Source organism: Mixophyes fleayi, chromosome 5, assembly GCF_038048845.1.
Source record: "Mixophyes fleayi isolate aMixFle1 chromosome 5, aMixFle1.hap1, whole genome shotgun sequence".
Lineage (NCBI taxonomy): Eukaryota > Metazoa > Chordata > Amphibia > Anura > Limnodynastidae > Mixophyes > Mixophyes fleayi.
This window is the reverse complement of record NC_134406.1, coordinates 119,461,488-119,483,721: the sequence shown is the minus strand read 5'-3', so window position 1 is coordinate 119,483,721 and position 22,234 is coordinate 119,461,488. Positions and strand designations below refer to the sequence as shown.

Sequence of the window (22,234 nt, the reverse complement as noted above, 5' to 3'; positions counted from 1 at the left end):
GGAGTGTGACAGCGGGGCAGAGGAGGGGGACAGCGGGGCAGAGGAGGGGGACATCGTGAGAGGGGCAGAGGAGGGGGACATCGTGAGAGGGGCAGAGGAGGGGGACACAGCGTGACAGGGGCAGAGGAGGACAGCATGACAGGGGCAGAGGAGGAGGACAGCGTGAGTGGAGCAGTGGAGGGGGACACTGCATGACAGAGGGCAGAAGGGGGGACAGCGTGACAGAGGGGGGGCAGCGTGACAGAGGGCAGAGGGGGGGAACGCGTGACAGAGGGCAGAGGGGGGGACAGCGTGACAGAGGGCAGAGGAGGGGGACAGTGTGACAGAGGGCAGAGGAGGGGGACAGCATGAGTGCAGAGGAGGGGGGGACATTGTGAGAGGGCAGAGGAGGGGGGGGCAGCGTGACAGAGGGGGCAGTGTGAGAGGGCAGTGTGTCTGGATGCAGAGGGGCAGTGTGTCTGGATGCAGAGGGGGCAGTGTGTCTGGATGCAGAGGGGGCAGTGTGTCTGGATGCAGAGGGGGCAGTGTGTCTGGATGCAGAGGGGGCAGAGTGTCTGGATGCAGAGGGGGCATTTTTGCATACAACTAAATAAGTATTTCTGTCCTGACCTAAATACTTATTACATTTTTTTGACCCAACTACTTCTAAAACAGGACTGATCAATAATTATTTGGAGGGGTGCCTTGAAAAAATTTGGAGACTCTAAGGGTGCCGCGACTGCAAAAGTTTGGGAACCACTGCTCTAAACCCTAAGTAAATAAAGACACAGAGAGCAGGGTATCCACATGGGTATCTCTTTTCAGTTAGACATAGGAAATCTCCCCAAGCGTAGTCCAAATTGGCGGCTGGATGATTCTCTTTTGCTGAATCCTGCAACATGCCTAGAGATTGCAGAGGCCCTCACTGAATTTTTTAATCTTAATGAAACCCCTAAAGTATCTTTGTCCACGATTTGGGAGGCGCATAAAGCCACAATTCACGGACGCCTTATCAGCATAGCTTCATCCCAACAAAGAAGAGTGGGAGCAAATATCCACACTGGAGGCTCGCCTTCTCTCCCTACTTACCCAGCATCAAGGTTCATTGGACCAGTCACATCTGAGGGAGTTGATGATAGTGAGGGGCCAGCTTAATGCGGTACTATCCAAAAAAACAGCCCGTACCCTCAAATGGACTCTACGAGAAGGGTGACAAGGCGGACTCCCTACTAGCCCGGAAACTCCGCCAGAGGCGCACACGTAACACAATCTCGTCTATCAAGAACACCCAAGGGCAGTCAACATATAACCCAAACGCTATACTGAAGGAATTTCAGTCATACTACTCCTCACTATACAACTTGAATGCCTCAAATCCAGCGCCTCCTGACTAAGATAGGAAAATAAATGCCTACCTGCGTTCGTGTAAACTTCCGCAACTATCTGAATCAGAAATTGAATTTCTCAGTTCTGATATAACAGACAAGGAAACCCTCATAGCCTTACGTAGTATGAAAGTAGCCTCTGCCCCGGGGTCGGATGGCTTCCCTGTTAAATATTATAAGAAATTTGCAGGGATCCTCAGTCCAAAGCAAACTGCCTGGTTTAACTCTATATTGGATGGGGCTCCCTTTGACTTGGCCACAACCCGAGCCCGGATTACTGTTATCCCCAAGGAGGGTAGAGACCCTTCTCTTTGTAGTAGTTATCGTCCTATATCCCTACTTAACGTAGACTTCAAAATATATGCTAAAGTTCTCGCAATATAGTTAATTGTATCCTTCCGAAATTAGTACACCCCGATCAGGTTGGATTTGTCCCAGGCCGGCAGGCAGCAGACAACACCAGACTGACTATAGATCTCATTCAGCATATTAATGAGCGTAAGCTATCCTCCCTCCTTTTATCTCTCGACGCCGAAAAAGCATTTGACCGCATTGGCTGGCCCTTCATGATGAAAACCCTCTCGGCTTACGGCTTCAAAGACCGCTTTCTTAAAGGGGTCTCTGCCCTGTATGTTAACCCAACCACTTCTGTTCAGGTGAATGGCTGTTCCTACCCTTTTCAAATTCGAAATGGAACAGGACAAGGCTGCCCCCTCTCCCCACTTGTTTGCTCTTACCATAGAACCCCTGGCCCTGAAAATACGACTAAATCCCAATATCTCTGGCATACAATTATCCTCCAGCATCTATAAGATTGCACTCTACGCAGATGATATCCTCCTTACCATTACTAATCCCCTAACATCGTTACCAAACCTTTTTCAGGAGCTCGATAATTTTTCTATAGTCTCGAACTTTAAGGTCAACACGGCCAAGACGGATATTCTGGATGTCAATATTCCACTGAAGTTGAAACAGCTTCTGGAGCTAAATTTTCCATTTCACTGGAATTCCGATAGTATCAAATATCTGGGTATAGCAATTACTAGAAAGGTAGAAGACCTCTACCAAGCAAACTACCAATTGATAGCTTGCCTTAAAAAAGACATGATTTCTTGGGACAAACTGATAATATCTTGGGTGGGCCGGATTACATCAGTGAAGATGAATTTGCTCCCCAGGCTGCTTTACCTTTTCCATACTCTCCCCATCAAAGTCCCTCCCTCTACTTTCAAAATGCTGCAAACTTCTATCATGCATTTTAGTTGGTCAAATAAGAAATCCAGGATCTCTGCTCGTATTCTTCAACGCTCTTCCAAGGCAGGTGGCCTCGGCATACCCAATCTTCGCAATTATTACTATGCGGCACGCTTAGCTCAATGTGTCCAATGGCACTCCCCGCCTGGGACCACGGTCTGGGTTGATATAAAATCAGACCTATTAGGAGGCCCACAGATTTGTTCTATCCTCTGGCTTTCAGCCACACAGCGACCAGCCCTTTCTCGAACTTACCCGGTAATAGCCCTCTCCCTTTCAATTTGGTCTCGGTGTAGTAGAATGGCATCTCTATCTCCCGCCCCCCAGATACTTATACCTCTTTGGTTGAACCCAGCTTTTATACAAGGCCTCTCACGTTCTATGTACGCAAAATGGGCAGGGGAAGGTAAATTATTGTTGCTAAACCACATAACAAGGACTCTAACGTTCCTTCAGTTCTCAGAATTGACTGAACGGTGTGGGTCCACCAATACTTACAAATCAGACATTATCATCAGCAGGTCAAGACTCAGTTGTCTGGCAAACCCCCCACTGTGTTTGAGAATTTATGCCTATCGGGACCATCCTCAAAAGGTCTAATCTCAACGCTATACAATGCCTTACTCCCCACTTCCACGGAGACCAAGGACCATTTTCAGACACAGTGGGAGGCAGATTTGGGAGCATCCCTAGACCCAGAAGAATGGTCGGACATCTATGAGTGGACAGCTCATTGCTCCATATATGTCCGTACCAAAGAAAACGCCATTAAATTGCTACATAGATGGTATTATGTTCCCTCTAGGCTTCACATCATATACCCTCAAACAAGTCCAACATGTTGGAGAGACTGTGGCCATACAGGCACCTTCATACACACATGGTGGGACTGTCCCAGACTGCGCCCGTTCTGGACAGAAGTTCTCGCATACTCCTGTGCCCTCCGATCCTAAGCACGTATTATTGCCTCTACCTCTCCCAGACCTTCCAACACACACCCATAAGCTTCTTCGGCATGTAATCAGCGCAGCTACCTGTTAAATAGCTGCCCACTGGAAGAAATCCGTTCCTCCAACGCTTCAAATGGTCTGTGGTCGGATCTGGCACACCTATCAGATGGAACACATCACCAGTGTGCTTAGGGGCTCCTCCGTGTCCTTCAACAAGGTCTGGTCTCCTTGGACTTCGTATTGCAACCAACCTTTGCTCCAATTTTAGTCAAACCCTATCCATTACTAGAAATACTAGATTGAACTATTATCTCCTGCTAAAAATATAAAGGCGTGAACTCCTCCTTCCTTCTCCTAACCCTCCCAATCTGTTCTTTTTCCTTCCCCCTTTTTTGCCTTGCCCCTCCCCACTACCCCCCTCTTCTTCCTCTTTTCCCCCTTATTTGTATAATTTAAAACAAAATAACATCTTCATGGTACCATGTTCATATGAAGCTGAACTTGCTTTGTAAAAGCTATGTGAAAGAGTGCTATACACACTGTTAAATTTGTATGTGCATTTGTCATCTTACTATTGTACCTTTCAAGAGTTTTATATTTTGTAATGCTGTTCAAGATAAGATGTTACTAATAAAATGTATTTAAAAAAAAAAAAAAGTACAAGTAGTGTGCACAATCTTTATGCTTTCCATGCTAATACAAGTACTATAGAAACTGTTTTTAGCAACACAATTGATTGGACTTCGTAAACCAATATGAAGCTGACCGCAAGCTAAGTATTTAGACCTTTCCACCCTATTGCACCCTGGGATATACTCATATTTAACAATCCATGGAAAAATTTAACATAATAATACAGAATCAGACAGAACTACACTGTGACTGGATGGACCGCCTATGCCACCCTGTCTGTTGTTGCTGGGAACCAGGCTGGGCTTACTTTGCCACTGTTCCCTTTTGTTATTCTAAATGCGCCCTCTTGCCGCAGTAGGAATGGCTTACAAAGGCTACCACCACTGGACTCCTATACTGGCATCCAGAAAAGGGTTTCTTCTGGGTAACTGACGCTGCTAGCGTTTCTCTTTGCTGGTGTACCTGGGCTGGTACTGCAGACCTCTTAATATGGATCAGGGAGGCTGTGGATGGATCCCCCTGGCCTATCACACTGACCAGGGCTACATGGGTAGCAGGCAGAGCGGTGGTACTGCAAAAAGTACAAACCTCAAAACAAGCCATTTCCTCACATCACAATACACAAAATGCTTCATAAACAAAGGCTCATTGTATCAGATATATACATCGGAAATAGGCATTTGCTTTAGAAAGGTTAAAACAGAATAAAATAATTTTCTACCCTGGTCTCAGAAATAACGATTTTCTATCTCAACATATACACAATATCAAACATAAGTACTTGTGCAATTATATAAATGAGCGCCTTGCACTATTTCCTTTAAATAAATTAAATAAATTCATACCAGAAGTTATTTATCAGTGATCCAGTCACATACACTTTAACTGTTCAACCTTAAGATACAATACGTGAACTGAAAGGAGATGCCAGATGCCTAAAATAATAAAAATGGGGCAATGTAAAATAAGAAAAAGTTATGTATACAACCCTAAGAATTTTTTAAAAAAATAGGGAAGGAGAAGGAGAAAAGTACCCATGCACAAATTACTTAAAAGGATAATTTCTTCTTTAAATAGCTGTAATAAAGTAATGTTTGCCAAAAAAATTACATTGTTTTTTTATTGTGACCCCATAAATAGAAAAAGATTCTGTGAATCTCAGCAAGATTACATTTTGAAAAGATGAGAAAACCTACTAAGGAAAGGGCAGTCTGCAGTAATATCACAGTGCCATGTGCAATAATTGTGTCAATATACAACAGCTCCCATAATTCACTGTGCACAAACTTCCAATAAAAGCACTAAATACTGTATCTGTTCCCTGTGACATGATCTCGCCAAAACTTGGCACTTGTGAGTGTCCAAACTGGTCTCTGAACAGCATGATTGTACTGTTTATGACTTAACGCCAAGAGCTTATAACCATAGGCAACCAAACACAATTTAGTGTCAGCTCTTTAACCTGCAAAAGGGCAGCACATTACCCATAATCTCATTAATAATACATTTAATCAAAGTGTTACAAGCTATAACAATCAATTCTGACAATAAAGCAGGGAGGAGCTACAGGCCGCAGGTTTAGGCTCAGAGGGGCACACGGGGCCCTAGGCCTCCTGTTTCCCATCACTGGCTTAAACAATCAAAAACAATAATTTGCTGATAGTGAGAATATTGAATGCCCAAATAGAGCATTAAGCAAATTTGATTAAGTTAGACATTACTTGCATAACTGTTGAGTGCGTTAGCAGTCACAGTATTTGCGTATGTAACAGTAGCAAAACAGTGGTGATACATTCTCATTGGTAGAAATCACGCCAACTGATAAATCTTTTTGGCACACTGAGTATGTAGTATTGTTTTATTGTATTAGAGTATTTTACAACCCACAGATTAACTTTATTCCAGGTTGTTCTGGTGTGTTCAATGCACTGGTATCTTACAAAATAAGTACACGTAGCTCTATGCATTGTCAGTGACATAATTCAGCTCCAAATGTCTTGTAAATATTGATTCTTCTCTCTTAATGCGGCAAGGGTTTTCATTGCTTCTAGTTTGTCCACACAAAGCTCAGCACATAAAATATCAGTTAAAGCATCATTGACATCTTTGGCCATATTTCTTGCATCTCTGAAAGTGAAAAATAAAAAAATGCATTCAGCTGTTACACAAATTTCAATTGGGGAACATTTTCTCTAGGCACATTAAATCCTAATGAAAGAAAGAGTGACAACATACCTTAAGCCAGTAAATTAAATACATTTATTAACTAAACACAAAATAATTATGTTGATTGCAGCACTTTTAGGTTATCTACCGCTGTTTCTTCACAATTGAGGACTCTAAGTGCAAGATATTGGAAGGGAAATGTTCATAAATAAAATTAGGCCTATTTCTTTCACTGAATATTTTACTTTACTTACCTTATTTTCAACCAATATATTCTGTGTTTGTGCGTCATAATGTTTAATTCTACTACTATTACTCCCATTTTTCAAGTACAATTTACTTTGTTACCAAGGCAAAATAAAATATATCCACCATCCACAATTGATTGGAATAAGTTAAGAAATGAGGGAGGGACCACCTTACATATTTTAAAATGGTCTTTTTCTTACTTATAGATGTAAACAACAAGGTACACTGATCCCATCTCTGCTTCTCATACCCACTGCCATTGAAACACACAGATTTGTTAGCCTTTAACACTAGAACAACACATGTAAATGGGGTTGACATTGCAACCCATTTTTTCCAGTGGCAATATACCCATTTTTATTTGACAATGTGCCCCTTGGCGCTCCTTTATTATTTGGTGTTGTTATAACTGATCACTTAATGGTATAGACATATTGTATTTATTAACAAAATATGGCAATTATTATTGTTCCGGCCAGAACATATACATTTAACATACAAATTTGCATGCACTAAAATGAGCTTCAATCAAATAATCTCCAAAATGTAAATATGATCCACAGTCACACACTTTTCTCCATTAAGAAGTGTGATGTCATGCAGGTCAAAAAGTCCAAATAAAACCAATGCTTCTGTATGGTTTATACACTGCTCAGACTGCCCAAATGTTGGAAGTATCACAGTCCAGTATTTGGCCAAAAGTTTTGAGAATGACACAAATGCTGGTTTTCACAAAGTTTGCTGTTTCAGTGTTGGAGAGGTCTTCAAAAAGAAAGGTCAACATTGCAAATATTGACCCTTTGCATAAACTTAATGTGATTGTCAATTAAAGTCTTTGACACTTATGAAATACTTGTAATTTTACTTCAATATACCATAGCAACATCTGACAAAAAGTAGTAAAAACACTGTAGCAGCAAACTTTGTGAAATCCAATATTTATGTCATTCTCAAAACTTTTGGCCATCACTGTAGTTAGTGAATGCTGTCAGGGTGTTAAGATTTCCCTCCCATACGACCACCACATCGTCTATATACTTGTGCCACATCTTTATGTTCTCGAGAAAAGGGTTATTGTTCCAGATGGTATAGTTCTCCCAGTGTGCTACAAACAGGTTTGCATAACTCGGAGCGGATCAAGTGATGATTCTCTTCTCAAGATGTTTTCCTCATGAGAGCAGCCTTTATCATGTTGTATTGCAGTATAGACTGACGTTACATCACATTTAATGATATAATTGTCTTCACACTCCATGTTGTTGAGCAAATTGAGGACTTCTGTTTTGTCCCTTAAGTAACTTTTTTGTGTGACGCCTAATGGTTGGAGGTATGAGTCAATGTATTCTGATAGGTTTGTGGCTATTGATTCTATGCCTGATGCAATTGGCCTGCCTCGTGGGTCGGTTAGTGACTTATGTATTTTTGATAGAAAGTAGACCCTTCCATCTGGAACAATAACCCTTTCCTTGAGAACACAAAAATGTGGCGCGGGTATATAGACGATGTGGTGGTCGTATGGGATGGAGATCTTGACACTCTGACAGCATTCACTAAATACATCAACAACAATGAGATTATTATTAAATTCAGTCCCCCTGCTATAGTGCCACCAACCCCGGCTGGTTTGCCTAGTGCTGGTTCCGTGAAAATCGGGGGGAGCACACCCAAAATTTTCCCCCGATTTTCACGGAACCAGCAGTAGTCTGACAGCACTAGGAGTTAAGACTGAATAGGGGGGGACCCCACGTTTTTTTTTTTTTGAACCTTGATCTATTCCTTAGTTTTCACAGCTGCCGGAGCTCCGGCTCTATAGGCAGAACAGTGTAACAGTAATGTGTTTATACAACACGCTGCTACAACACAGGAGAGTTAGCTAACATGGGAGTGTTTTACATTGCAGCAAATCGCCAGAGATGACCAGCTACAGTCATTGAAATTACTTCATGTATGCACAGTATGTTCTGTTATCATGCCACACATGCATGGTATTTAAGTCTTCATAGCATACTAAGCATATTCTTCTTACAGCATAACATAGTTAGTATTATTATTTAGATTCACTATTCTTTGCACTGTATGTGGTCTTTTATCATATATGACCAAAAACTGAGGACCTGATAATAGCGTTTTCTTGACTCTTCCATGGCTGCGCACACCAATGTGTGACAAGAAACACCTGGAAGGTATATAAGGATGCTCCTCCACACATCATGTCTATTTTTTTTCTAAAAGCTGTAATATATCTCAACATAACAAATTAGTACAGCAACTTAAGGATCGGCAGAATGCTACCATGGAGGATGCAGAAAAACCAGATCATCAGGTAATCTTTCATTTATTCTTCCTCCTTCATGGTAGCACACACTACTTCAGCATTCAAATGCCATGGCTAGTCCACTGCTAGATGCAGTACTGTGTAAACCAAGCTCTGCTCAGCAAAAAAGAGCAGGACTGTTACCCTTACTCTGTCTTTTTCAACTTTTCTTAAAACTTGAGAGATCATTAGTGTTGGTGGGAATGTAAACCCTAGATTGAAATGCAACTTTGTTGTTTGGATATCGACTGCCTCTTCTCTTCGGTCAGTGTATCTGGATAAGAAGCTCCTTATTTTGGTGTTCTACTTTTTGCAGTCTATTTGTGTTGAATACCTTGATTGATCAACTCCAACTCTACTCGATGTAGGATATGGCGAAAATCTACTGTAAAATTGTTGGTGCTGGCAATATACATTGCTGGCAGCCCTTCTAAACTGTTTTCTGCTAATATTAATAGGGGCCTTAATTGCTGCACAATTATCCAGCTCCTTGTGCCCCCTTGGCAACAACAGTGTCTGACTAAATTAGGACATGTTGCCATATGATGTCCCTTTTTTTTTTTTAAATGCAAACATGCCTCTCTTACTGCCCTCGTCTCTCTGATGTTTGACAAATGGATATTTCCATCTACCACCACCCTTGGGCTACAAGGTGTCTACACAGAACACCCCCCAATTCAATGTTCGCTGACCCTTGTTCTGATTACTTCACTGGTCACTGCAGAATATCTGCCTCTTCCTAAGATGTGGTCTGTGGACCACCACTGTAAGTCCTGGATTCTTCTGACACACTTAATCGATGATCTCTGTCCTCCATGTTTCAGTTCACCAAAAAACAATCCTGTAGATGTCTTATGTGAAATTTGATGCATCGCACCACCACTATAATTGTTGACATAAGTCCTAACACTCTTAGAGACTGTGTGTAATGACAGAAGACTATCTCTCTCTGCAACACTTCTTGTTTTTGGATGGTGTATCTAGCCACATTATTAATATTTTACATTTCTGATAAGAAATTAGATGGCCTATTTAGTATTATCCATTTGTGTTCTCTTAATAGGTGTAACACTTTCTGTAACTTGTATTGCATGCTCATTGGAAGCTGCTGCTATAAATATGTTGTCTAATTATGGCCAAAGGAAGACTAGTTTTTTAATTTTCCCATGACTACTACAAAATTCTTTGTAAATGTCCTCTGGATGGTGGACATCTGAACCGGGAGTGTTGGTTGAAGCTTGCAAATCTCAGGAGCTTTTGATAAACCCTGCTTATTTATACGTGAGGATATGCACACTTTAGAGCCACAGAAGTTAAGAAGCGTTCTATATCCATGGCACTCAGAACTGATCTTACGGATTACATCTTGAATTTCCTTGCATGAAAATATGGATTGAGTTTTCTCAGATTTAAAAAATAGTACAAAATCTCCACTACTTTTTCAACAATAAAAATTCTTGAAAAAGTCCACTCCACTTTTCTGTCGTTGGTATCCTACAGATAACGTTTTTTTTTTCTAGGAGCATGTTAACTTCTTTTTGGACTGCAAATTCTTTACAATGTCTTGGACAAACATTTTGGAAAGAAAAAAAGGACAAAACCCCCAAATAACTGTGTTTAGGGTCTTGCTTGGTAGCATATTACGTAGGTCCTCCTGCATTTTAGTCTATTCAAAGTACTCTTATAAACTTATTTTATTTGACCTTCTAGTATATTGCCTTCTGCTGGGCCTATTCTTGGGGTAGCAGCTTGATTTTTCTCCTGACCTCTTTTGTATCAAGGCATACAATTATTGCCCAAAAAGATATTCTCCCTCACGGAAGAGACACTGTCTTAATTGCGCATCTGTCATCCAAGGCAGCAGCCACAAGTTTCTCATAACCATTACTGCAGAAGTCATAGTTCAAGCAGCACATCTAATTGCATCTATAGAAGCTTTACATTTAAATTCTGTCACGGTCTGCATGTCCTAAATTATCTTAAGCTACTCGTTCCTTTTAACTCCATCCTGGATACATTTTCCAGATCATTGACCCAGACATGTAAAACTGTGAATGTCACTGTTGTAGTTAGTGACCCTGGCCTTAAATGCTGCCCCAGACATTGTATGCAGTCTCCTTGCATGAAGATACATTTTCTTAATTATTCCACCTTTGCATCCCTCAAGGTGATGGTGTCCTTTTAAATAATCTGGCAACGGTTGGATCAAACTTAGGTGATTCATCCCATACTTTCTTCTGCTGCAAATGGTTACATGTGACTCAGTTTATAGTATTAGACATACACCTGTCTGGATGCTTCGATTCCTCTGAAAACAATTCCATTAACTATTATCCCTTTTGCTTAATTCCTGAAACAGTATATATTGCACCCGCTGTCTTTCATTATCATCCTATAAATTGATTTCAACAAATCCATGTCAGTATTAGAGTTACATTTTTTCCTAAGCAAACGCTAATTCCACATCAGAACCATCTAAAAAATCTGCCTAATTTAATTGTACTTCTAATTCAGATTGCATTCTTTAAATCTTTCTTTTGCAATAAATGTGTCTACTAAACCTACTTTCATTCACTTGATAAGCTCTGCCATATGTGAGGAAATCTGCAGCCGTTCACTTCAAGTGCAATTAACACATTTTCAATGAATCCCTCTGGACGCCCTTTCTCACAGATTGAATAAGTTATGATTATTAACATGCTGCCAGCATATTCCCCAATACTTCTCACAATTGGAAACAAACATATAATAATGAAACAGGACTGGGTATTACAGACAGATGGGTAAGATTCTTAACTGGTTTTTAAGTTGATTCCCCAGTCTTTTCTTTTTTTTAGTGTTTCCCTTAGTGACACCAAAAAACCAGCACCTATAAACTGCTTTGAAGAGAGCAAAAAACCTTAGAAGTCTGGTAAGGGATCATTTGGCATCTATATCTGCCCGACATCCAAAATGTCAGCAGTGTGTAAGTGGCACTTTGTTCAGGAATCTTCTGCATCAAGACTAATGGCACCCAGCCTCCGTTCTCTGCTTCACTATAAGGAACAAGGCTCTGTTTATACAATGGCTGCCGGTGTGTGCAGTCCAATGAAGGCACCTCCTCCAGCAAGGAGTCCGGTTCCACCACCTCTCCCCAACTCATACTCCAAAGGTTCAGCTATCAAAGATGTCCGGATGATAGGCTTTTCCCTCTTCCAGCTCCTGGCAGTGGTATCAACGCAGGTAAGCCAAAACCTAAAAAAAACAACCAAATACTATCTGCCTGACTCTAGGAGGACACGAAAAGAAGACATAGAAAGAGGAGAGGAGCATCCTTATATAATCTCCAGGTTTGTCTCCATTTCCTGTTCTGACTCTGGAGAAGGAGGAATTAATCCATTGGTGTGCGCTGCCACTGAGGAGGAAAATATGTTTATCTTTATGAAAGAAATTGGACAACACTAAAATATGTTAAAGTAGGAATTAGTAGCGATTACTGTTAAAGAGAAAAAGCAAAAAGATGCTGTCATTGATATGTAACGTTTTAAAAGCACATTTAGAGTGTACTAGGAAACATTTTAACAGATTTTATTAACCATTCTAGAGAAATTGTTTTAGCTAAATACTAGCAGAATATTAACAGCACTATAAGATAAAAGGATCACCTTTTCTCCACATCTAAAAAAAGAATAATTCAGATGGGATTTTTAAGATTTCTCAAACCTGGAAATGGATACCATAGAGCAAACAAAATAGTGAAATAGATTTCATATTTTAATAACCGCTAGAGAAGTTTTAACAAGTGGAAAACTGACAAATACCCTATTTGTAGCAGATGATTTAAAACGATTAAACATGTGATTGGTTAATCAGTATTTTAAATATTATATCTAAAAACCTTTATAAGTGGAATTATTAACATTGAATACAGCTGATCCTCCTTGAAATAAACATTGTCATCCTAATTAACATTATTGGTTTATTTTAATGTTTTACATATATGGTAAAATAACTTAAAATATCACTTTTACCTTGTGTACAAATTTATCTAAAATCATGTATAGAGTGTAAAATAGGAGAATTTAGACAAATGTTCCCTATGTAAATGCAGGTACACGCAGAGCTGACAGTGAAGGGTTTTACAGCAGAAGCAGACGCAAGCCACAGAAAGGGCTATTTACATTATTCCTGCGTATAATAATGTGATTTCACTCTCTCCTCCCATATTATAGTGTGACCTCTTCATTCTCTGGCTAAAGACTTTTCTCTCATAGCACCACGCACTCCTCTGTTACCTGAGAACCTAATATGAAAGTTAAAGGTGGGGAAGCAGGGAGCTAATGAGTGACAGTAAGTGAAGTAGAGCAAAGATATAGTTGCTGAAGAAAAAAGAAGACTATTGCCAGAAGTGTAGAAACCAGATTATGACAGATGTTGATATGAAGAGAATACTATAAGTGACAGATGGCAAAGTGAAGAGCAGAGGTCAGATAGTCAAATTGGCAATAGAAGATATGGGGAACTGGAAAAAACAACCCAGCTATTGACAGATAAGGAAGCCGTCTACAGGGAGAAAAAATGGGGTAACTTTAAAGTAGAAAAACACAAGTAACACAATATAATAATGGGAGTGGGTCGAGCAATAACAGCAAATATAGGTACTGAATACAATTGGATACATCAACATAAAGTCACTTAATAGGACATGACTTGTGGCTAAAATGGCCTGTAAGCATTGAATTTAAAAATGAGTAGAATTGTGCGGGAGTGAGATAGCAACAGTCTGACACAACAAAGTCACTAAACAGATGCCTGGCTGACGGCGGTGGAAAACTCTGTCTTCCAGAATATTCCAAAACTGCTCAATGGGCTTTAGAGCTGGTGACTGAGAAAGCATTGACATATAGATCAGTGTCATGCTCAAAAAATCACAGGTGATGGGGTCACGGTCAACCTAGAAGATACTCCTCCCATCAGGATAGCAATGCTGCCTGCCACACTGTGCCCCACAATATTACTGGTGAAAACAAGCACTGAGGGCTTTAGAGTTCATAAGGTTGGTGCCATGCATCCCTCTGTTTGTTGAGAACATGGGGCTGATTCATCTGACCATAGTACCTTCATCCACTGCTTGTCAGTCGATTACCTGTGCTATTGCACCTCAAAACTCAAATACAAATTTATTTAAGGGCTGCAAGTATAGTAGATCAGTGACAAAGTTGAGGAAAGTTGATTAAGATTAAGTGGTTGCATTTCACCGAAAATGAATCATTTAGTTTGGAGCAGTGTATTTCAATATGATAAATTAGAATATAAATAATATGATAACAATTCTAATAAGTTACTCTATTTGAGATATTCTACAACTCTTTCTTTTAACTGTGTTTCCATCAAATTTCCCTACTACTGATCTAAGACTCACTGTACACATAATACACCGATGCTCTGATGTATATTCTTAGACATGGCCAAGGATTAATAAAATACAATAAACGGTGAGAAACGGGTGATGAATAAAAAAGTCCTCAGTCCAGTGAGACCTTGTTTCGTCACAATTAATATTTACCCTCTTTCTATAACCATACTAAAGTTCCTCTGAGGTAACCAACTTTCTTCACAGTCACAATCATAGTTTATTGGAGTCCACCGTTGTGCAGTTAAGGGTGGATCAAATGATTACATCATAAATACACCTGTCTCTGGGACCAACCCCAGGCAGTTAGTGCAATTCCAATCAAAGACTACAAAATGAGCAAATGAACATTCCAAGCAGGTCCGCGACAAGTACCTATCAGGAAAAGTGTACAACAATATTTCCAAGGTATTTAATATACCCCGAAGTACAGTTAAGGCCATCATACAAAAATGGAGAAGACACCGAAATGTGAATCTGCCTAGAACAGGCCGTCCTCCAAAGCGGAGTCTGTGTGAGAAGAGCTGTACTAAGGGAGGCCAACAAGAAGCCAATGTCACCTCTAAAGGATCTACAGTCTTCCATGAAATATATGGGAGTAAAGGTTGTATGGGAGGGTTGTATGGGAGGATGGCAAGAAGAAAGTCCTTGTTGAAACAAACGGACATCAAAGCCTGGCTACAGTTTGACAAAAGATCTGTGGGAGACATGACCATGTGGAGGCATTTCTATGATCTGATGAGACCAAAATTTAACTTTTCAGCCTCAATACTAAGTGCTAAGCTTGGAACAAACCTAACACTGCACATCACATTGAAAACACCACCCCTAGAGTGAAGCATGATAGCAGCACCATTATGTCATGGGGATTCTTCTTTACATCATTGACTGGAAAGCTCATAACAATAGAGAGGAAAATGGACAGAGCAAATTACAGAGAAATCCTGTAGGAAAACCTGCTGCAGTCTACAATAATGCTTAGACTGTTTTTTTGTTTAATTTTAAACTAATATATTTTTACGGGTTCTCTGATTTTTATTACCTAGTTGAGTGTCAGCACAGCTTTTTCAACTTGCTCACTATCTATGTACAATCCATTTTAGAAATGAGTACAGAAAATAATTCAAGGTCCATAACAATTGCATAACAGATTACTAAAACAGCAATCTAGCAGCAGTAAGACAGAGGTCGACATTAAAAAATAAATTAGGGAAACTTTGAACAAATATGAAATAAGTAAACAATGAAATAGCCAAAAGGATCTCAGTATATAATGAAAATATGAACTACACCCCCACAACAAAAAAAAACCAAAACAAATTAGCAAAGAAGACTGTGACTGGATGGGCTTACCCTGTCATCCAGTCTGTTGGGGGAGGAAGGATGAAGGGGTATTTTTCTTACACAGTTTATCTGGGTGTCAGAATTATTCTGTGGAATTGATGATACCTGCCAGCAGTTGGCGCTACTGAGTACTGAGGCGCGGAGTGTAACACGCCCCTGGTTTTCACCAGGAACCCCCGTAAGGAGGTATGGACTTTGCTGCTAGGGACGCACAGGTCGCGGCCCTCAGTATCAGTCAGCTGGCGAGGTAACAATGGAGGCAGCGGTGACAGCTCACCAGGATGCAGGATGGAAGAGTAGTCAACAAGCCGGGTCACAACCAGAGGAACGGATATAGCCAAATCAGAAGCAAGAGAATGGTCAGGAAGCCGGGTCAATACCAAATATCAGTCTAAGCCAGAATCAGGAACCGAAGGAGAAGTCAAGAACAAGCCGGCTCAGAATCCAAGTAACAGCAACACAGGAACAAACGCTGGAGCAAGGCTGAAGACCAAATAATCTGGCACTAGACATGTGTCAGAGGCTGCTTTATATATCCTAAGGTGCCTCCTGATAGGGTTAGGGAGATTTTGGCGGTAACACATGCTGGCTGCAGACAGGTGAGCAGAGATAGCGTCCCGCTGCAAGGCAACGGAAACGTGGTTGCTGAGAAGATGGAGGCGTCCGTCTCCTGCACAAAGTGTCAGTGCGGAGACGGCGCCTGACACTGGGTTTCTTTCTCACCATCTCTAACAGACTGTTACTGACCACTCCTACTAGTGTCACCTTACCACCAGACACTCGCCGACTGTGCAATAGTTGTAGGAGAAACTTGTTGCCATCACTAGGCTCCTTCATGGCACCTAAAACCACTTACTTCTGGGTAGCTAGTATAGCTGCTACAGCGGCTCTTTGCAGTGGGTTGGCTGATACCTCCTGACCGCTTACTATGGATCAGGGCTGCTGGGTAGTGGGCAGACACTGGTTTCAACACAGTACAGTCAGGGAACAGCTTACAGTGTAAGCTCTTATCTGTTGGTCACAGAATACAGCAGGCAATTGGCATCAGGCAGAATCTTCAAGCAATGATATTTAATGCTCAAGGGTCCTTTCAATGATATTTACACACTCCTTAAAGCTACTAGCGATCTTCCAGAAGTTCAGATGGTCTAAGACTACATGGTCAAACAGAGCTCTTTATACTGTTTCTGCACACATGTTGGCAGGGGGTTACACATCCCCCTGATCCTAGCTGGGACCATAACTGATGTTTAACATCAGAATGTAAAATATTCCCTAAACTTGGATGTAAATTCTGTTAAATTGCATTAAATCCATCTATGATTTTCCAAATTACTTGCCATTACATTATTAAGAGGTTTCCTATCTCACTAAGGCACAGGATGGACGGCTAATGACCCCTCCTGTACATTTTCAATACAAAACTCAGTACATTTGCAATAATAAACAGTGGCATCCTGCCACAAATTGAAATACATTTATACAATATGTTATTTATGAGTGATCCAGCAACAGAGACTATAGAACTTAAAGAACACAATGTAATAATAGTTGCTTATTGAGAACCCTAGTGACCAGTAACTCGAGTTCATGAATCCATCTCGCCACACATATTAACAGTGAATTTTTTTCTATCACCTTCTCTAAGTGGCAGTGGAACATGATCAATAGCCTCGTGTCTTTCTCTGATTAAGTGATCGGCAACAGACTGGTCACTTAACTCAAGGTTAAAAGCTTTTTTAATTGCGGAACGGTGCAATGCCATGCATTCACTAAAATACCTCTCCGCCTTGCCTACATAAATTTTACAAACAACAAATGTAGTGGTACAAGTCAAATAATGACTTATCAGGTATATTTCATGAGTTAATGGATGCGTGACCATCTGCAACAGACAAAAATTTACGTGGTAGATTGAACACATTTAAAATGTCCTTTTCATCTAATACATGGTCCCTTTATTGGTTTAGTGCAAAAATGAATGTACTAGCATATCCATGTTGTTTCTGTGAGGTGAGGAGACTAGATAGATTGCTGTTCTTAGCAGAGTGCTGATTACAGGAACTGAGAAAATGTGTTGTAGCGGTCATTGTGAATAGTTATCTAACTGCTGTCATCTTGACCTAGTGTGAATCCTCACACGGTTACTGATTTTTGGGTCTCTTTATGAAAAGATTCTCAGCTTGTGCTGTTTCTCAATTCACATTATCTACTTCTCTTTTATGGCCAATTTTTTCCAAAAATTAGTTTTTCCTACAACTACTGCAGAGGACTTTATTCAGCTGTTTAAGTAATTTAGAATTCAGACAATGAATAGTTACCAACTAAATGTAATGTTGATTTTAGACCAGAGTATTTGTGTAAGTATAGTTTTTAATGTTTAAATATATTAATGAAATTGCTTAAATTGCACACTTGGCTTTTAAAATAATAATGTCACCTACTGCATGTATTGGACCAGCATTCACTTTAATGTAGGAAAAATAATTATCTAAGAATGGCTTTGTTCAGGACTTTATCAGACCCCGCTGGTGAGTTATGAAGGCTGTGCCAGATCTCCTCCATTAAAGTATTCGTTGATGCATGGTTCAACCGAGCTGATTGTTAAATATTGGGTCTCCATACATTGAATCCAAGGAATGTGTTGTCTAACAACTTATGAAAGGCAAGTGATTTTAATTGTGATATTTATGAAATAATTTTCTTATACATAATTTGTGATTGTATTATAATTTATGCTGCTATTTCATGATTGTAAGCGTTATACACAATATATTTTTCATTTACCAGTCCAATTCAAATCAAAAGTATATACTAGATATAGCACTTGTAAAATGTATGAAGTGTAAGCCTTGATGTTGATCTGATCATTAAAACGGTTTATGATCAAATATGTAACAATTAGCATAAGATGGAGCCACCAAAGAATCCAGTGTGGTACCAATTCAATGTAAAAAAAAGAAAAAGAAAACCAACACAACTTCAAATAAAAAATAGTAACATATCAGAGTTTCAGCATCTCCAAAAGAATTACAAACCTATTACCATCACACAAATCACTGGAACATAATAAATAAGAGTAACATTTGCCGTAGTAGTAGAACAATCACAGGATTATATTCGTCAAAAAGTTTCCTAAGGCTTGAGGATCTGCCCATCCTAAAAAAGACCGCCTTCCACTGAAAATCAGGAAATTTGGTAGAAGGGACAAAATGTATTCCCCTTTGCAGTAACTTAAAGTCAGCCTCATTAAAACTATGGATAGATAAACTAGATATAACATTATGTTACCCTTGCACCTTGTTTTTCGTTGGGCTGCAGCTTGGATAAGGTTGCAACACCTTAAAAAGATTTCAGACTGCTTGGCAGAGAAGCAGAGTCACTTTGGAAGAACAAGCACAAATTATTTTGTTACAATGTAGAACGAAGGTTAAATCACCTAGGTCTTCTGCTTTTTTAATTGAGAAATGATCTATTTTGTGTTACACCTGTGAGCCACTTATAAATGGAAGAGTCAGATTAATAATTATTTGAATTATAACTTTCATACTAATAGGGTGTTTCAAAAAGATGAACCCAACTTCAAAGCAATATTTCACATGTTAAAATTACACAAAAGTTACAAGCAGTTTAAAGAGTTATCAAATTTTACTAACCATTTTATAAATGCTCTATGTGCAAGTTCTTGGCTGGCATGACGAGTGGATTTGCGCAGCTACGCAGAAAACTCTTTTGAATTCTTCTCATGTTTTCCCCTAACATAAACAGCCTGTTTCCTCAAAGTGTTGGAACCAATGACAAATGCTTACGGATTCATTCTTGCTGAACTGCAGAACGTAAAACTTTACCTTTTGTTGCAGAATTGCCAACTTGCGAACAACTGAGGCTAGTGGCTGCTGGTGCGCTGGGAGAGGCATCGAGCAGTAGTCATTTGAAACTCTATGCCCCTCCCTTTCAACTGGTAAGAGTTTAATTAATGGGCGGCTTGTGGTTGCAGAGATATAGCTATTTCAAATTGGGTCCATCTTTTTTAAACGCACTGTATCATAGATCTTTGCAACACTTGATAACCAAATTTTTAATTTTGAACACCAAATCAAGGAAGCTATGATCTAACAAATTATTAGTAATGGTATCTGTAAAGAAACGAGCATACTGTATGGAACCAGTGTTACAACCTCTTAATCTAATCCATACCCAGACTGCACTTTTTAGCCATGTAGTTATCAGGAAGTATCAGTGTTGGAACTATAACATCGCCTTGGAAAAGTATTTCAGGGGTTAAATTCCACCTCCACAGGGAACACTCAGGATTTGAGTGAATTAAACTACCATTGTAATTTCTGTTTGCTCCCTATTGTCCACTAGTGAGCTTTACAGACAGCCAGGAGCCGGGCCCAGCAGGGGTCACCTGAGAGAATACCTGAGGAGGTAGGAGAGGAGGCTGGATAGTGTGAGAAGCCCATCAATCGAGACCTTTTGCAACTCCCCTGGGCAGCCAGTTCCCAAGGTGGGATTATGAGGCGATAAAAGAGGCTACCCTGGGAGTTGGACACATAGGTGACTGACTTTGGCCAAGAGGTGATGCTCTGCCAAAGATGTGCTATGGAACATCTCACTGGATTTATTTGAACGGATTTCCTCACTTGTTGGACCTGCTATCATTAAGGGGGCCGTACTGTATTTAATCCTGTTCTACAGAATAAATAATCTTTATATTTTTTCTCTAATACCGTGTTTGAGTGATTTGGAAACCACGTATCTTCACAGTATACTCTACAGAGACCATCTCTGCTTAAACTTTGTGCAGCTCATGAGAAGATTCCTCAATGACAAGGACCATCAGATTGTATGAACATCAATGATTGCTTTTGTCACGCATTAGTAAGTGCTGATCGGAGGTGGTTTTCATTAGTTCTCTTTCTTGATGTAAGCAAGAAGAGACAGGCGGGATTGCTATAGTTAATAGAGAACATTTAGTGCTACTTATGGTGAGCAATGCTGCCTTTCTTATTATTTATGCATTAAGTGTTATAACCTAGTTAATGCTTTGGTTACTTTGGGGTGCATAATTCACACACGCTTTTTAATCACTTATATTAGTTTGCAGTATCTCAAATAACCATGAGTTACAACAATGGAAAGCAGAAGAGCATCTCTGAATGTACAACATGTTGAACCTTGAAGTGAATATGATAAAGCAGCAGAAGACTACACTAGGTTCCAACTCACGTCACCCAAGAACAGAAAACTGAGGCTACAGTGGGGGCACAGGGTCAACAAACTGTACAGTTTTAGACTGTAAAAACGTCTCCTGGTCTGGGGATTCTCGATTTCTGCTGCAACATGCAGATGGTAGGATCTAAATGCGGTGTATACATCATGAGTTCATGGATCCATGCTGCCTTGCCACATTAATGCAGTCTGATGGCTGTAATGGTGAGGGTAATGTATTCTAGGCACACATTAGGCCTCTTAATACCGATTGAGCATTGTTTAAATACCACACCTTACCTGAGTATTGTTGCTGACTATATGCATCCCTCAACCTCATCATTACAAGCTGGATCCACAAACAGAGACAATTAGTTCAGTGTACTCCAACAGCATCCACGGTAACCAGATCTCAATCTAATAGAGCACCTTTGAGATGTTGTGGAATGGGAGATTTGCAGCATGAATGTGTAGCCGACAAATTTGTGAAGCCATCATGTCAAAATGGACGAGAATCTCAAAAAGGAATGTTTCCAGCACCTTGTTGGAGCCATGCCACTAATAATTCAGCCTGTTGTGGGGACAAAGTGAGATCCTACCCAATGCTAAAAAAAGCATACCTAATAGCCACTGAGCATATGTATACATAACACACATACCTACCTATATATCTCAACCCAATATAGAATTATAAATAAGTTTAGATAAAAATTATATATATCTTTTTGCCACATTTGACAGACAATCTTCTAGCAGAATAGCAGACAGTGCTTATTAAAAGAAAGTCCTAAGGAAGTGGAACCTTCATACTATAAAGTACATACATAAGAAATACTACATGAAGCGATGAATCACATTAGAATATACAAAACAAAAACATAGAATTTATATTATCTGGTGCCATAAAGAATATGCAGCATACTTACCCACAGACATAAATGAGTCCATTTTCCTTGGTCAATATTTTAACAATATCTTGAGAGCAAATTTTAAGATATTCCTGAACATATTTTGGAAAGTATTCATTTGGGCAGTTGGGTGCCTCTCTTGAGAAGCAGACTTTTAGATGTGTTAATGTTCCATTTTCAACAAAATGTTTTAGTTCTTCCCTACATACATAGAATAAAAAGTTAATGTGGTAAAAAATTTTTTTTAAAATCTACAGATATCTATCGCTAATATTTATGTTGTGGAGTTAAGGGACTACAAAGACTTCTCTAGCCTGCTCCCACCCCTCTATGACCCCACCCCCATGCCACCGGAAATATTCAGTTTATTAACTAACCAAGCCGCAAGAGAGGACAAAACTCGCAAAACTCAATCAACAGAACACATAACGAACTGTCAGAAC

General features: G+C 39.9%; 1 protein-coding gene across 1 annotated transcript in view; it reads right to left on the bottom strand.

Annotated features, from left to right (window-relative positions):
- Positions 1-6,048: 6,048 nt before the first annotated feature.
- The window catches only part of MTRR (5-methyltetrahydrofolate-homocysteine methyltransferase reductase), a 209,374-nt gene continuing 193,188 nt past the window's right edge, over positions 6,049-22,234 (bottom strand). The window contains exons 14-15 of the mRNA XM_075212756.1: positions 21,810-21,992; positions 6,049-6,331 (exon numbers count right to left, since the gene is read on the bottom strand). Of these exons, the coding sequence (XP_075068857.1) occupies positions 6,187-6,331; positions 21,810-21,992 (328 nt within the window). The 3' untranslated portion in view covers positions 6,049-6,186. The remainder of the gene's footprint in view (positions 6,332-21,809; positions 21,993-22,234) is intronic.